Source organism: Hyla sarda, chromosome 9 (genome assembly GCF_029499605.1).
Source record: "Hyla sarda isolate aHylSar1 chromosome 9, aHylSar1.hap1, whole genome shotgun sequence".
Taxonomy (NCBI): domain Eukaryota; kingdom Metazoa; phylum Chordata; class Amphibia; order Anura; family Hylidae; genus Hyla; species Hyla sarda.
Window position 1 is genome coordinate 111,070,441 of NC_079197.1, and position 18,398 is coordinate 111,088,838.

Here is an 18,398-nt window from a genome sequence, read left to right on the forward strand (position 1 = left end):
ATCTTATTCATAGGGCACGCTGTGGTGTGAGCATCGCATTCATAGGGCACGCTGTGGTGTGAGCATTGCATTCATAGGGCACGCTGTGGTGTGAGCATTGCATTCATAGGGCACGCTGTGGTGTGAGCATTGCATTCATAGGGCACGCTGCGGTGTGAGCATTGCATTCATAGGGCACTCTGTGGTGTGAGCATTGCATTCATAGGGCACGCTGTGGTGTGAGCATTGCATTCATAGGGCACGCTGTGGTGTGAGCATCGCATTCATAGGGCACGCTGTGGTGTGAGCATTGCATTCATAGGGCACGCTGTGGTGTGAGCATTGCATTCATAGCTTTACTCTAGGTCTAGGCGTGCACAGCCAACCCTCCCCTTCTACACAATGTCCAATCACATTTAGGTAATACCTCCCAATCACAGGGCACCTCTCAGTACTCATCTAGGAAGTAGCTGCAGAGACTACACAGAACACATATATGACAGGACCAATGCAGCATGAGACCCCCAAATGACTACATCCCTGGGCTCCTGTGTCTTCTGTTTGTATGGTCTCATGTCACCTATGTGCTGGCTACCCGAAGACAACAGAAGTTTGTTACAGGTATGCCATGTTGGAAGCGTTTCCGTAAGTGTTGACAAACTGTGTATGAGACTAGTTGCAGAAACAAGTTCTGGGACAATTTAAGTGAGGTCAGATTGATTTCAGTGTAAGGGTATATTCACATGGTCAGGTTTTTATTTGCAATGATTGAATGCAAATACCGGAGGACACATATATAAGAGGCTGAGAATAAGTGCAGTGAAAAACCTGAATTTGTGAACACAACCTAAGGCAGCGTTCCGCAACAAGGGTGCCTCCATCTGTTGCAAAACTACAACTCCCAGCATGCCCGGACAGCCTATGGCTGTCCGGGCATGCTGGGAGTTGTAGTTTTACAACAGCTAACTCACCTAAAATTGGTGGGTAATAAGGGAAATACACAATCAATTCTAATTGTTTCAGTATTGCAGCCTGTTTATATTTTAGGCAATAAGAAAATCTAGTGTGTGAACACAATCTTAGAACTGTCTGTGTATTTTCTAAAGCAATTACCCACCAATCTAAGAACACAACTAAGTTATGTAATTCCACTGCAGCATGTGAAGACCATTCTAAGGGTCATTTCACACTGCATTAAAGGCATAGTTTGAGTTTGCATTACTTATTCCTTATGCAGTGGATAGAGGATAAGTGTCAGATCGCATGGGGTTTGACCACTGGGACCCCCACTATCTCTAGAATGGGGTCCCAGATCTTTGGGGCTGTACTTGGCTCTCTAACAGCTCCAAAGACAATGACTGCAGCATCAACTTTCTGCTCCTTTCATAACAAGGACCCAGGGCCCCATTCTGGGTCCAAATGCTGAGAGCCCCTGTAATGTAACACATCCCCTATCCTATGGATCGAGGATAAATAATTTAAATGCTAAATACACCTTTAGGGTGCGTTCCCACACAGTGTATACGCAGCGCTAAATTTACGGCAGCAGCGGGAAATACGTTGCGTATTCCTTGCTCACTATACACACAGGGCTTTCCGGCGGAGCCGCACATCACAGTCACGCCGGCACATGGCTCCGCCTCTAAATCACACTGCACACATAGGGCTGCTGCCGGAAAGCCCTGTGTGTATAGTGAGCAAGGAATACACAGCGTATTTCCTGCTGCTGCCGTAAATTTTGCGCAGCGTGAAATACGCTGCGTATACGCCCTGTGGGAGCGCACCCTTCGGGCGGGGGCGCATCTGACGCTTATTTGACACTGTGGATGTGCCGACGGCAGTCACAAGAGTGAGCTCCCACCTGCACCCGGGTAGCTCTTTGTGTCTGCTCGTAGGGCGGATTTCTACAACGGGGCTTCCCTCTTGTGACTGCTGTCAGCACATCTGCAGCTGGATGACCGGGCAGTATATCTGCACTCATTCACTTATTTTTTATTTATTTTTCACGTGTTTGTACACAGGAGTGTCAGGATGCGGTAGCCCTTCTGGGTGGCCCCCCTGACGGTCTAGGGGCGGTGTATGTGCGTGGCCACTAGGTTCTTCACCTTCCTGGGCATCTTGGCTACGGCCAAGATGCCATCAGTATACGGCTCCTCGGCTGATACCTTGATTAACGCCTAGGTTGAAGCTAGGGGCATTTGCCGACCCTTAGTAGCTTTGGCGAAAAGGGGCATCAAACCTGGATCCTTACAGGTGCCTTTTGGCCCGGAGGTGAAGGGTAGGATTGTTGGGGGGCCTCTCCCCTGTTGGAGAAGGGCTTAGCGATAGACCACATCCTTTGTGCACATTTTTTTTAGTGTGACACGTTTGCACTTTTTCTTGCACTTTGGGTGATAGAGAGCACTTGCCTCAGCTATTTAAAAAAATAAAATAAAATCAGCACATCCGCAGAGTGAAATGTGCCCGGTGTGACCATGCCCTTAACCCCTTAAGGACTGAGCCCTTTTTCACCTTAAGGACTCGGCCATTTTTTGCAATTCTTACCAATGTCACTTTAAACATTAATAGCTCTGGAATGCTTTTAGTTATAATTCTGATTCCAAGAGAGTTTTTTTCGTGACATATTCTACTGTAACTTGCATCCTTTCTTGGTGAAAAATCCCCAAATTTTATGAAAAATTCAAAAATTTCGATTTTTTCTAACTTTGAAGCTCTCTGCTTGTAAGGAAAATGGATATTCCAAATAATTTTTTTTATTCACATTTCCAATATGTCTACTTTATGTTTGCATCATAAAATTTACGTGTTTTTACTTTTGGAAGACATCAGAGGGCTTCAAAGTTCAGCAGCAATTTTCCAATTTTTCACAAAATTTTGAAACTCGCTTTTTTTCAGGGACCAGTTCAGGTATGAAGTGGATTTGAAGGGTCTTCATATTAGAAATACCCCACAAATTACCCCATTATAAAAACTGCACCCCCCAAAGTATTCAAAATGACATTCAGTCAGCGTTTTAACCCTTTAGGTGTTTCACAGGAATAGCAGCAAAGTGAAGGAGAAAATTCACAATCTTCATTTTTTACACTCGCATGTTCTTGTAGACCCAATTTTTGAATTTTTGCAAGGGGTAAAAAGGAGAAAATTTTTACTTGTATTTGAAACCCAATTTTTCTTGAGTAAGCACATATGTCTATGTTAATTGTTTGGTGGGCGCAGTAGAGGGCTCAGAAGGGAAGGAGCGACAAATGGGTTTTCTGGGGCATGTCACCTTTAGGAAGCCCCTATGGTGCCAGAACAGCCAAAAAAAAAAAACCACATGGCATACCATTTTGGAAACTAGACCCCTCGGGGAACATAACAAGGGGTAAAGTGAACCTTAATACCCCACAGGTGATTCACGACTTTTGCATATGTAAAAAAAAAAAATTTTTTTACATTTTTAAAAAGCGTAATAGCAGAAAATACCCCCCAAAATTTGTAGTCCAATTTCTCCCGATTCAGAAAACACCCCATATGGGGATGAAAAGTGCTCTGCTGGCGCACTACAGGTCTCAGAAGAGAAGGAGTCACATTTGGCTTTTTGAAAGCAAATTTTTCTCTTGGGGCATGCCGCATTTAGGAAGCCCCTATGGTGCCAGGACAGCAAAAAAAAAAACACATGGCATACCATTTTGGAAACTAGACCCCTCAGGGAATGTAACAAGGGGTAAAGTGAACCTTTAATACCTCACAGGTGTTTCACAACTTTTGCATATGTAAAAAAAAACATTTTTTTTTTACCTAAAATGCTTATTTTCCCAACAATGTTACATTTTTAAAAAGGGTAAAAGCAGAAAATACCCCCCAAAATTTGTAACACAATTTCTCCCGAGTACGGCGATACCCCATATGTGGCCCTAAACTGTTGCCTTGAAATACGACAGGGCTCCAAAGTGAGAGCGCCATGCGCATTTGAGGCCTAAATTAGGGATTGCATAGGGGTGGACATAGGGATATTCTACGCCAGTGATTCCCAAACAGGGTGCCTCCAGCTGTTGTATAACTCCCAGCATGCTTGGACAGTCAGTGGCTGTCTGGCAATACTGGGAGTAGTTGTTTTGGAAACCGTGGCGTACCAGACGTTTTTAATTTTTATTGGGGAGGGGAGGGGGGCTGTGTAGGGGTATGTGTATATGTACTGTTTTTTACTTTTCATTTTATTTTGTGTTAGTGTAGTGTTTTTAGGGTACAGTCACACGGGCAGGGGTTCACAGTAGTTTCTCACTGGCAGTTTGAGCTGCGGCAGAAAATTTGCCACAGCTCAAACTTGCAGCCGGATACTTACTGTAAACCTCCGCCCATGTGAGTGTACCCTGTACGTTCACATTGGGGGGGAGAAACATCCAGCTGTTGCAAAACTACAACTCCCAGCATATACGGTCTATCAGTGCATGCTGGGAGTTGTAGTTTTGCAACAGCTGGAGGCACACTGGTTGTGAAACTCCGAGTTTGGTAACAAACTCAGTGCTTTGCAACCAGTGTGCCTTCAGCTGTTGCAAAAGCTACAACCCCCAGCATGTACGGACAGCGGAAGAGCGTGCTGGGTCTTGTAGTTATGCAACAGCTGGAGGCATACTACTTTGGCTGGGGATTGTAGTTATGCAACAGCTGGAGACACACTGGTTTGCTACTTAACTCAGTGTTTCACAACCAGTGTGCCTTCAGCTGTTGCAAAACTATGACTCTCAGCAGTCACAGACAGCCAACGGGCATGCTGAGAGTTGTAGTTATGCAACCATCAGATGCACCACTACAACTCCCAGCATGCACTTTAGCTTATTGTGCAAGCTGGGAGTTGTAGTTATACAACAGCTGAAGGTACACTTTTCCATAGAAAAAATGTGCCTCCAGCTGTTGCAAAACTATAAGTCCCAGCATTTCCATAAGGGAATGCTGGGAGTTGTGGTGGTCTGCCTCCTGCTGTTGCATAACTACAGCTCTCAGCATGCCCTTTTTGCATGCTGGGAGCTGTTGGTAAGCAACAGCAGGAGGCTGTCACTCGCCTCCTGCTGCTGCTCCTGCTCCAGGCACAGGTCAGTCCCACCACCGCCGCTCCTGGGGCCCCGATCCCAACGTTAACGCCGGGGATCGGGGTCCCCTGCTCCCGGGGTCCATGTCCCGCACCCGCTCACGTGCTCCGGAAGAGGGACGGAGCAGGTTGCGGGAGTGACACCCGCAGCAGGTGCCCTGATTGGTCGGCCGGTAAACCAGCCGACGAATAAGGGTGATCGTGAGGTGGCACCAGTGCCACCTCACCCCTGCTGGCTATGGCTTTTCGGGGCCATCAGAGACGGCCCCGAACAGCCTGTAATTCCGGGTCACCGGGTCACTGGAGACCCGATCGACCCGGAATCTGCCGCAGATCGCCCCCCTGGGCGATATGCCGCGATGCCTGCTGAACGATTTCAGCAGGCATCGGGCACCGGCTCCCCTCCGGCTAGTGGCGGGGGGTCGGGATTTGACAGGACGTATTCAAACGTCCTGAGTCCTTAAGGACTCGGAAAAGGGGCCGTTTGAGTACGTTCTGCGTCCCTTAAGGGGTTAAAGGGGTACTCCACTGGAAAACATATATATGTATGTATGTATGTGTGTATATGTATATATATATATATATATATATATATATATATATATATATATATATATAATATAATTTTTAATTTTTTTTTAAATCAACTGGTGCCAGAAAGTTAAACAGATTTGTAAATTACTTATGTTAAAACATCTTAATCCTTCTAGTACTTATCAGCTGCTGTTAGGATCCACAGGAAGTTCTTTTCTTTTTGAATTTCCTTTCTGCCTGACCACAGTGCTCTCCACTGACACCTCTGTTCATTTTAGGAACTGTCCAGAGCAGGAGAGGTTTTCTATAGGGATTTGCTCATACTCTGGACAGTTCCTTAAATAGACAGAGGTGTCAGCAGACAGAACTGTCGTCAGACAGAAAGGAAATTCAAAAAGAAAAGAACTTCCTCTGTAGTTTACAGCAGCTAAGTACTGGAAGTATAAGGATTTTTTAATAGAAGTAATTTACAAATCTGTTTATTTTTCTGGCACCAGTTGATAAAAAAAATAAAATAAAAAAAGTTTTCCAGTGGAGTACCCCTTTAAGCACTGTCTGTTAAATTTATACATAGGGTACAGTTCAGCCACCAATAGTGCAAGTTCTCCAACTTAAAAAGGTATACCTCAACTATGAGAGATATAATGAGAGAAAAAAAATCCATAAAATCACATCACATCTTATTTTGAAAGAATTTATATGCAAGTTATGGTGGAAATAAGTATTTGGTCGATCACAAAAGTTCATCTCAATACTTTGTTATATACCCTTTGTTGGCAATGACAGAGGTCAAACATTTTCTGTAAGTCTTCACAAGGTTTTCACACACTGTTGCTGGTATTTTGGCCCATTCCTCCATGCAGATCTTCTCTAGAGCAGTGATATTTTGGGGCTGTCGCTGGGCAACACAGACTTTCAACTCCCTCCAAAGGTTTTCTATGGGGTTGAGATTTGGAGACTGGCCAGGCCACTCCAGGACCTTGAAATGCTTCTTGCAAAGCCACTCCTTCATTGCCCAGGCGATGTGTTTGGGATCATTGTCATGCTGAAAGACCCAGCCACGTTTCATCTTCAATGCCCTTGCTGATGGAAGAAAGTTTTCACTCAAAATCTCACGATACATGGCCCCATTCATTCTTTCCTTTACACGGATCAGTCGTCCTGGTCCCGGTGTTCTCTGAATGCACTGAATGATTTGAGTCCCTGGTGGCGTAATGTGTTACTGATGGTAGCCTTAGTTACTTTGGTCCTAGGTCTCTGCAGGTCATTCACTAGGTCACTGTGGTTCTGGGATTTTTGCTCACCGTTCTTGAGATCATTTTGACACCACAGGGTGAGATCTTGGAGCCCCAGATCGAGGGAGATTATCAGTGGTCTTGTATGTCTTCCATTTTCTAATAATTGCTCCCACAGTTGATTTCTTCACACCAAGCTGCTTTCCTATTGCAGATTCAGTCTTCCTAGCATGGTGCAGGTCTTCAATTTAGTTTCTGGTGGCCTTCGACAGTTCTTTGTTCTTGGCCATAGGTGAGTTTGGAGTGAGGCTGTTTGAGGTTGTGGACAGGTGTCTTTTATACTGATAACAAGTTCAAACAGGGGCCATTAATACAGGTAACAAGTGGAGGACAGAGGAGACTCTTAAAGAAGAAGTTACAGGTCTGTGAGAGCCAGAAATCTTGCTTGTTTGTAGGCGACCAAATACTTATTTTCCACCATAATTTTTTTTTCTCATTATGTCTCTCATAGTTGAGGTATACCTATGATGGAAATTATAGGCCTCTCTCATTCTTTTAAAGTGGGAGAACTTGCACAATTGGTGGCTGACTAAATACTTTTTTGCCCCACTCTAAGTCTGTACTATTCCATCCAGCAAACCCCATCTGATCTCACCTGAACGGAGGTAAAAAATAACACACCTTTGGCCTCTGCCAGTTAATGGGGTCTCTGGATCCATTTAAGGTTTAATGGACAATGCTTATTGCAATGCTGTGTTTGACATTTGGTAGCCATTTGCTGTTATTAATAATCTGAGTTCTTCTTTCAGATTCTGTGACCAATAAGAATGTCCTGTTTGTTATTGTCGATGACCTCCGGACAAGCCTTGGCTGTTATGGTGACAATATTGTTAAGTCTCCAAACATTGATCAGCTGGCATCTATGAGTGTCCGTTTTACAAATGCATATGCCCAGGTAAGTGCTAAGCAGAAAATTCAAGCCCTCATGATACTTCTAAATGGTTAAGAGGATGCAGAGGGCAGGTAACTGCGGAAGCACCAAGGTCAAGGGGGTTTGTCTGATAAATGTGCCTCTTACTATTGAAAACAGAATCCCACCCTTGGTCGGCTGTGTTGGTGTCTGTTAAAGGGGAACTCCGGTGGGGAAAATTTTTTTTTCAAATCAACTGGTGCTAGAAAGTTAAACAGATTTGTAAATAACTTCTATTTAAAAATCTTAACCCTTCTAGTACTTATAAGCTGCTGTATGCTCCAGATATACTACAGAGAAAGTTGTGAAGTTCTTTCCAGGCTGACAACAGTGTTCTCTGCTGACACCTCTGTCCATGTCAGGAACTGTCCTGAGCAGGAGAGGTTTTCTATGGGGATTTGCTTATAATCGGGACAGTTCTTGACATGGACAGAGGTGTCACCAGAGAGCCCTGTGGTCAAAATCAAAAGAAATTCAAAAAGAAAAGAACTAAGCTAAGTACTGTAAGGATTAAGATTTTGAAATAGAAGACATTTACAAATCTGTTTAACTTTCTGGCACCAGTTGATTTGAAAACATTTGTTTTCCACTTGTTTCCACCGGAGTTCCCCTTTAATGTAAGGCCCAGTTCTCTATACGTTTTTTTGCATCCTGTTGAAAGTTACTTAATTTGTAGAATACTTTTTAAGGGTGCGGTCCCACGTACCGCTAACACAGTGAATTTTTTCAGCAAAATCTGAAAATACGCTTTGTAACCCCATGATCACCATACACACAGGGTTTTCTGTCGGCAGTCCTATGTGCGCAGTGAGTTTTGAAGGCGGGGCAGCATGTCATGACGGCACGCGGCCCCACCTCCGAAACTTACTGCACACATAGGGCTGCCCCCGGAAATCCCTGTGTGTATGGTGATCGTCCACTTCATGCCACGTAGCGTGTGGCAGTGAAGTGGCAGTCCAGGTGGGAATGATGCTTGGAGGTAATTGGGCCTTGGCTGCATTAGATGCTGCCAAGGTGTTTGACTCAGTTATATATATATAGGGCATTGGAACCCCTTGCTCTCCTTGGGATGTTTGTAGCTGACATGTTGTTCATGTCTTGGCCAGATAGTACCCTCTATGTAACAGAGGTGATAGATAGATTTGGCTTCTTTTCTAAACTTTCTATAAATTGGCCTGAGTTAGCGATCATGCCCCTTATAGTCAGATAGTGGCCTTGTGTAGTCACCCTTAAGTTTCTATACTCAAGTACTTGGGTATTATTAATAAATAATAAATCATTATTATTCTTTTTTTTTTAATGCCATTCAATCTCTTCTCTCCATTTATTTATTAACTAATTAATCCAACTATACATGATTCATTATAACTATATAATATCTATAGATGAGCGAACTTACAGTAAATTCGATTCATCACAAACTTCTCGGCTCGGCAGTTGATGACTTTTCCTGCATAAATTAGTTCAGCTTTCAGGTGCTCCGGTGGGCTGGAAAAGGTGGATACAGTTCTAGGAAAGAGTCTCCTAGGACTGTATCCACCGTTTCCAGCCCACGGGAGCACCTGAAAGCTGAACTAATTTATGCAGGAAAAGTCATCAACTGCCGAGCTGAGAAGTTTGTGACGAATCAAATTTACTGTAAGTCCGCTCATCTCTAATAATATCCATTAGACTACTTAAAATAAAGCATTGAGCGTCAAATGCTTGCCAACGGTGCCTACAAATGGTATCCACCATGGTGGATCCTTCACCTCCATTAGATCTGATAACTTGTTTATTTGGTTTGCTGTTAGATGAAGTTTGAACCTATCATGTATGAACCTTCTTAAAGGAATACTCCGCTGCTCAGCGTTTGTAACAAACTGTTCTGAACGCTGGAGCCGATGCCGGGATGTCATAGCCCTGCCCCCTTATGATGTAACGCCCCCTCAATGCAAGTCTATGGAAGGGGGCATGGCAGCCGTCACGCCCCCTCCCATAGACTTGCATTGAGGGGGCGGGACATCTTGAGGGGGCAGGGCTATGACATCACGAGCTCCTGACGCCGGCTTCAGCGTTTGGAACAGTTTGTTCCAAATGCTGAGCAGCGGAGTACCCCTTTAAAGGAGGTGCTATTCCTTGCACATAGGGTGATTGATCTCTGGTGGCTCTTTTGTTTCAGTTTAGTATGAGCCTGTGTTTGTATTTACAATGATTATTTTTGTTATTTGCACTACATAACCTGCATTACTTCACTGGCCTAGTACCCTGTGCAGATACTTAAATTATGTTTTATCTTGTGCAGTTACTCTTTTCAAATAAAACAAAACAAAACAAATAAAAATGACAAAAATGTTGCTGCCTGTGCTTTCAAGTCCCACAAAATAATAGTGCATGCTTAGAAATGGATAACAACAAAAAACGTGGTCTCAAATGGCTGGAGGTGCTCAACTCCAAATGCAGTTGTGCACATATACTGGGGGAGCAGATCCTGCCCTTGTAGTCCGTTGCTAGGGGCGATCCCCAGCATAAAAATGCATACAATGGAGGATGCCTGCAGCGGACTACAAGTGCCACAATAGAATTCTACACCAGATAGACGGTGTGGATGTGTAACAATTAGAATAAATACAATACAGGAATATGGGTTCACTACTGTGGTAGATGTATACAATGACATTGGCTATCCCTCAACACTGATGTTAAAATTGAGACATTCACCAGTGTATCCTTATATGAAGGACACACCAGAGCCCGCACACCAACGCCAAGGTTTCTCAAATGGGAGGGGACCTAACGCTAACCTACCTGTGCGTGATAAGCAAAACAGGGGCCAGTGGGCAATTACAGCAGCATTAGGCCGACTCACAGATAGACGTTGTGGATGTGTAACAATTAGAATAATATAATAAAGGAATTTAGGTGCACTACTGTGGTAGATGTATACAATGACATTGGCTATCCCTCAACACTGATGTTAAAATTGAGACATTCACCAGTAAATCCTTATATGAAGGACATACCAGAGCCCGCACACCAATGCCAAGGTTTCTCAAATGGCACGGGCCCGGAGCAATTGCCCACTGGCCCCTGTTTTGCTTATCACACACAGGTAGGTTAGCGTTAGGTCCCGTGCCATTTGAGAAACCTTGGCGTTGGTGTGCGGGCTCTGGTATGTCCTTCATACAAGGATTTACTGGTGAATGTCTCAATTTTAACATCAGTGTTGAGGGATAGTCAATGTCATTGTATACATTTACCTCAGTAGTGCACCCATATTCCTGTATTGTATTATTCTAATTGTTACATATCCACACCGTCTATCTGGTGTAGGATTCTATTGTGGCACTTGTAGTCCACTGCAGGCATCCTCCATTGTATGCATTTTTATGCTGGGGATCGCCCTTAGCAATGGACTACAAGGGCAGGATCTGCTCCCCCAGTATAAATGCACAACCGCATTTGGGGTTGAGCACCTCCAGCCATTTGAGACCACGTTTTTTTTTGTTGTTTAAATTTTATACTTGGAGGTGTGTAAACTCCATATGTAATGCGCCTTGAACCTCCTCCAGGCAGCATTAAGGTAGCACCTGTGAGGCCATGCACCTATATTAGCCAACTTAGGTGGGGCTTGCAATTTGCCTCCCTCCTCCCATTGTGTGCTTAGCCACGCTGGAGGTAACTTGGGAGACTCTGTGAGTCGGCCTAATGCTGCCGTAATTGCCCACTGGCCCCTGTTTTGCTTATGACGCACAGGTAGGTTTAGCGTTAGGTCTCGTGCCATTTGAGAAACCTTGGCGTTGGTGTGCGGGCTCTGGTGTGTCCTTCATATAAGGATATACTGGCGAATGTCTCAATTTTAACATCAGTGTCGAGGGATAGACAATGTCATTGTACACATCTACCACAGTAGTGCACCCATATTCCTGTATTGTATTAGAAATGGATGAACCTGGTGCCGCTAATAGACTATGTTCTGTCCATTAAACTCAAAGAAAGGATCCGATGCTGGTGCTCCGTGGTATATGTCAGGAGTCGGTTTTTCTGATATGTCGGCATATACCATGTAAATAATGTAATTGGCACAGGTGAACCTAGTCTTATTGGTAAATAAAAAAAAAAAAGTACATTGCAACAAGAGGCAATATTGTTATGTGAGAATCTAACCTCAATGCTGCCACTGTCTCAAATATTAGTTGGTATAAAAGAAGACCTACCCCATCACTAGGCGAGTTTTAGGCTGGGGCTACATGGCAATTTTGGCTGTGACAGTGCTTTCAACATGGTGATCTGTGGTCAGGTGATCCCTGCCTCAGCCAAAATCATTGTGTAGTCCCAGGCCTAAACATAATCCATTTTTTTTCTTTGTTTACTACAGCAAGCGGTATGTGCGCCCAGCAGAGTGTCTTTCCTAACAGGAAGAAGACCTGATACCACCAGACTGTTTGACTTTAACTCTTACTGGAGGGAGCATGCTGGAAACTACTCTACTCTGCCTCAGTATTTTAAAGAACATGGTTATGTGACTATGTCAGTTGGGAAGGTTTTCCACCCAGGTAAGGATGGACTGCTGACATTTTGTTTTCGCTGAATTTTTTTAACGGTACATTGTTTTAAAAGTACACAGCTTGAACGTGAATGCAGAGGAGGATTGAGACCCCTCCGCCCCACTCACACTTGGTGTGACTGTTCATCAGTAATACTTTGGGCCTGTGATTCCCCTCTTTATTACTTTTGAGTTTCAGTTTTTTAGGGTGGGTAGTTTAGTGTGGGAGGGTCTTCTTTTTTTTATGTAATGGATTTGACAATTGAACATTTAGTGTACTGTCAGTCTTTGTAAGAACTTTAAGAGGCCTGTTTTCAAAATCATGGAGGATCACATTGGTCTGACACTTACTGTATGTGCTATCCTACTGATAGAGGATAAGTGTCCAGTATGGCAAAACCATTTTAAGGAGTTATGCCATGAAATGGGGGGAAAAAATAAAGCCCTGGAAAAATACACTAAACCATTTGAGGTGTTGGGATGTGAGGTGCAGGGCAGATGTTATGGCCCAAGGGGCACATGGTATTAACTAACCCCTTCTTGTCGTGATTCCAGGGCGTGGTTTAGCCTTAAGCACCCGAAGGTAATACCGCTGATCCTGGGATAGGCAGGGGCAATGAAGACCCCAATGCCAGATTAAGGATAAAGGCAGCTTTACTAAGGCAAAACAAGTGATCTAGTCTTTGCAGTACAGCCTGGGGACATGCAGGGACTCTGCCTGACAGGGCAGGAGGACAGAACTTAATATTTATACTTCCTTTATGTAATTCTAGAAGCCTGTACTACAAATAGATCCATTCTTTTTGTGTGTGTGTGTGTGTGTGTGTATGTGTATATATATATATATATATATATATATATATATATATATATTTCTATGAATTTTTGTGTAGTGCTATTTTTTTCTTTACATATTCCTGCTTATGAATGTACATAAAAGAAGTATATAATGTACCGTATAAGCTGAGTTTTTTCGTACTGAAAACGCCCCCTCGGCTTATACTCGAGTGAACAAAAAAACGTTTCTGACTTTAGCTGGGAGGGGATGGTCCCGGCCGTCCATCTCCACCTGTTCAATCCCTTGAAGTGGGCGTCAGCCTGCGGACCTCCAGATGTTGCAAAACTACAACTCCCAGCATGCTGATGGCTGTCCGGACATGCTGGGAGTAGTAGTTTTGAAACATCTGGAGGTCTTCAGGTTGAAGACTTGATCATCATCATCCAGACCCCCCTCTTGTTTTCTACTCGCCTCCCTTTTGTGGGAAGGAAGGGTGAGCTGGTCCGGGCCGTCCATATTCGACCACCTATGCTGCAGGGACCGTCCGGTGAGGAGGATTAGTCGTTGCGGGCTGTCAGTCTTCACCGGGAGGCCCTCTTCTCCACTCCGGGCCAGCCCCGGACTAGTGACGTTGCCTTGATGACGACGTCAAGGCAACATCACTAGTCCGGGGCCGGCCCGGAGTGGAGAAGAGGGCCTCCCAGTGAAGATGGACAGCCCGGAAAACTAACCTTCCCCACCGGACGGTCCCTGCAGCATAGGTGGTCAAATATGGACGGCCCGGACCAGCTCACCCTTCCTTCCCACCAAGAAACTGGGGAGGTGAGTAGAAAACAAAAGGGGGGTCTAGATGATGACGAAGGCCCGGCAGTGGGCTTCAACCTGTGGACCTCCAGATGTTTCAAAACTACAACTCCCAGCATGCCCGGACAGCTGATGGCTGTCCGGGCATGCTGGGAGTTGTAGTTTTGCAACATCTGGAGGTCTGCAGGTTGAAGACCACTGAAGGGATTGACGGGTGGGGATGATGACGGGGGTGTGGATGATGACGGGGGTGTGGATGATGACGGGGGGGTGGATGATGACGGGGGGGTGGATGATGACGGGGGTGTGGATGATGACGGGGGGGTGGATGATGACAGGGGGGGGATGATGTATTTCCCACTCTAGGCTTATAGTCGAGTCAATAACTTTTCCAGGGTTTTTGGGGTGAAATTAGGGGCCTCGGCTTATATTCGGGACGGCTTATACTAGAGTATATACGGTACAAAGTTATCAATGTACCTTGTGAGAAGGCCAGCACCGAATCCTGTGTGTCCATCACATGTAGCTGCAGAAGGTGGACACAGAAATGAGCAGAACAAAGAATAGCAGGGGGCGCTACCACTGATCTCAATGTGTGATATGTCATAACAGAAGCAGATTTTTTAAATTAATTTCTATGAATGAAATTTTTATTTTTATCTCACTGTTGAAATACACAAACTTACTTTTCATGGGTTAACCCTTGGGGTACATTTACACAAGCATATTTTTGCTGCAGATTAGCTGCTACAGATTTTACTGCCCATTGACTTTAATGGGTAGAAAAATCTGCTGCAGAAGATCTGCTGCAGAAAATATGTACGTGTGAAGTACCCTTAGGGTATATTCACCTGTACAGTAAGTATCCTGCTCATTTGATGCACAGAATTTGAAGCTGCAGATTTTATGCTGCACATTTCATTGTAAAGTTAATGACTGAAAACAGCTTTAAATCCGCAACTTTAAATCCTACACATTATAATATGCAAAGGATAATGTACGTGTTAACAGACCTTAAAGCAATACTTATTAGCAGCATGAAATGTTTTTAAAGTTTCCCTGTTATAATTCAATACTTCCATATTGTCCTTTTTGTTATTTGACATTTCTAAGGAATTTCATCTAATCGCAGCGATGACTATCCATACAGTTGGTCTGTTAAGCCTTACCACCCATCTTCAGAGAAGTACGAAAATAAAAAGGTGTGTATGTTTTGCCTTGGACATTGTGGTGTTTAGTGATTCTCAGTTACTGCCTTAGAGCCCTATTAGACGGGCCAGCGCACTGTGTATCAGGGATCATTTACAGAGCCTATTACTAGGCTTGACCACCATGCAGGGAGAGCCGCAGGAACGTTCGTCAGCTGCAAATTCCTATTACACTAGGAGATGTGCAAAGGACTATTTTTAAGCAGGGCAAGACAAAACAGTCAGCTGACAGATGAGCACTTGACTGATCACTGTTCCTACTACACTAAGCAATATCCACTGTTCAGCTAATAATCACCCCCCCCCCCCCTTACTCAGAACTCATTAGCCCTGGCAATGTCTCTCCCACCCCCCTCCCGTGATATCATGCTTGTAGAGTCAGAGGCTAAAGATGAGCCTTAAAATAGAAGCATCAAATAGACAACCCTGCTCTCTGCTAGGCCAGATGAAGGGTATAAGGCAGATGTTTTTTGGGCAACAAAAAGTCCACATATAAATGTAGGTTTCATATTAATATGTTGTACATCATCTACATAACAGTACCATACAATATAATAGCCATTAATTTCTCGGTAATAATTTTATTGGTAAATAGATCTCACCCCGTGGTGTCAAAATGATCTCAAGAACGGTGAGCAAAAATCCCAGAACCACATGGGGGACCTAGTGAATGACCTGCAGAGAGTGGGACCAAAGTAACAAAGGCTACCATCACTACACTGCAAGGGGACTCAAATCATTCAGTGCCAGACGTGTCCCCCCTGCTTAAGCCAGTACATGTCCGAGCCCATCTGAAGTTTGCTAGAGAGCATTTGGATAATCCAGAAGAGTATTGGGAGAATGTCATATGGTCAGATGAAACCAAGGTAGAACTTTTTGGTAAAAACTCAACTCAACATGTTGAGAAAGAATAGTGAGTTGCATCCAAAGAACACCATACCTACAGTGACCAAATTGGGATTGGAAACATCATGCTTTGGGGCTGTTTTTCTGCTAAGGGACAAGGACCACTGATCTGTGTAAAGGAAAAAATGAATGGGGCCATGTAGTGTGAGATTTTGAGTAAAAACCTTCCTCCATCAGCAAGGGCATTGAAGATGAAATGTGGCTGGGCCTTTCAGCATGACAATGATTCCAAACACACCGCCCGGGCAATGAAGGAGTGGCTTCGTAAGAAGCATTTCAAGGTCCTGGAGTGGCCTAGCCAGTCTCCAGATCTCAACCCCATAGAAAACCTTTGGAGGGAGATGAAAGTCTGTGTTGCCCAGCAACAACCCCAAAATATCACTGCTCTAGAGAAGATCTGCATGGAGGAATGGGCCAAAATGCCAGCAACAGTGTGTGAAAACCTTGTGAAGACTTACAGAAAATGTTTGACCTCTGTCATTGCCAACAAAGGGTATATAACAAAGTATAGAGATGAACTTTTGTTATTGACCAAATACTTATTTTGTATGTTCTTTCTAGACCTGCAAAGGCAAGGATGGACAGCTTCACGCCAATTTGGTTTGTCCAGTAGATGTGTCTGAAGTCCCAGAAGGAACCTTACCAGATATACAAAGCACGGAGGAAGCCATACGACTCTTAAAAAAAATACAGCAGAACTCTTCATTTTTCCTAGCAGTTGGATATCATAAGCCTCATATTCCATTCAGATTTCCACAGGTAAAAGTGGTTCCTCACCTTATGATATATATTGGTAATATTAGGATGCATCGTATTGTTTTGTATTATCCATTGGGTGGATGAGCATCATTTACAAAATGTGCAACATGATGAGAAACTGAAGACAAAGGTGAAAACTGTAACTTATACTTGAACATATAGAAACTTTAGGATGTGTAAGTAAAGGGCGCACCGTTGCCTTCTTTGTTTTAGGACTTACTGTGTCTACTAGTAGATGTGTCTGTAAATATAGCTCCTGCATATTACAGTTCTGTTTGTTTCAGGAGTTTTTAAAGCTATACCCCATTGAAAACATTTCCTTGGCACCGGATCCTGACATACCCAGGAATCTTCCAGCTGTTGCCTATAACCCTTGGGCAGACATTCGTAAAAGAGAGGACGTTCAGGCATTGAACATCAGTTTTCCATATGGCCCCATTCCTCCACACTTCCAGGTAGACTTTGGGGAAATATCACACAGCAAATCTCATTAAATGTCCAGTGTTGGCGCCTTGGGGGTGTATTCACACGTATATTTTCCTGCCCATATTTGATGCGTTGGATTTGAAGCGGTGTTTAGTCATTTCGTTCCCATTGAAATAAAATATGCACAGAATACTGTCTGTGCAAATACATCTTTCACAGAAAATTGGAATGTGTGCTCATTTAATACGTAACATTTATTAAGTATGCAATAAAATAAAACATTTCCTCAAACAACACAAAATTAATGTGCCACAAGCCAAAAAGGGGCTAGATCAATTAATGCCCCTTTGTAAATTACAATACATCCTGTAATAGATGTGCAAGTATTGTCCTATATCCTGTTAAGGACCCAAGGCGTACCTGTACATCCTGAGTTTCATCCCATTCTATCACGGGGGGCCATGGCGCCGCGTGCTATTAACACTTTAGACGCGGCGTTCAAAGTTGAACGCCGTGTCTAAAATGAAAGTGAAACCATGCCGGTTTGCTCAGGGAGCTGTTCAGCATCGCCCCGGCGAACAGCTTACATGACAGCTGGAGGATCTCCACCTGCCTCCATGCTGTCCGATCGCCGAATGACTGTTATCTACTTCCTTCTTATATGAGGATCCAGGATAGCAGTCTTCCCTCCTCCCTGAGCAAATACACCCTAACAGGGTTTTACCGTGTTTCACTTTCCAGAGGAAATGTAATACTTTGTATTATTTTTCAGAGGCAGAAATTCAATGCCTCCTTTTTATCTACTTCCTTCTTATATGAAAATATGTGTGGTGGGGTGGAACTTTTGTCACATGATTTACTGTGAACTTCATTTCCCAGCAGTCATTAGTGTAGATCAGTGATTCCCAACTGGGGTGCCCAGAGACACTGGGGTGCCGCGGGATTTGCAGTGGATTCCCGTGCCGGCTTGCTTAAGGCGCTGTACCTTTTCCACCCCTCTGTTAACCCTTCTCAATCCTGTCCAACCCCCCTCCTGTTACTCTTGTCCACCCCGGTCACCCATGTCCACCCTCCTGTCATCCATGTCTGCCTTGTCCACCTTCCTGTCCATCCTCCTGTCATCAGTGTCCGCCTTATCCACACCCCCTGTCACCCATGTTCACCCTACCCCTGCAGTCTACCCCGTCACCCATGTCCACCCCCTTA

The 18,398-nt window shown here is 44.2% G+C and overlaps 1 protein-coding gene across 1 annotated transcript in view; it reads left to right on the forward strand.

The window, feature by feature from the left end:
- Nucleotides 1-260: 260 nt before the first annotated feature.
- IDS (iduronate 2-sulfatase) overlaps nt 261-18,398 on the forward strand; it is a 34,337-nt gene continuing 16,199 nt past the window's right edge. Inside the window, exons 1-6 of the mRNA XM_056538434.1 lie at nt 261-600; nt 7,626-7,771; nt 12,144-12,321; nt 15,007-15,095; nt 16,569-16,766; nt 17,051-17,221. Coding sequence (XP_056394409.1) covers nt 495-600; nt 7,626-7,771; nt 12,144-12,321; nt 15,007-15,095; nt 16,569-16,766; nt 17,051-17,221 — 888 coding nt within the window. The 5' untranslated portion in view covers nt 261-494. The remainder of the gene's footprint in view (nt 601-7,625; nt 7,772-12,143; nt 12,322-15,006; nt 15,096-16,568; nt 16,767-17,050; nt 17,222-18,398) is intronic.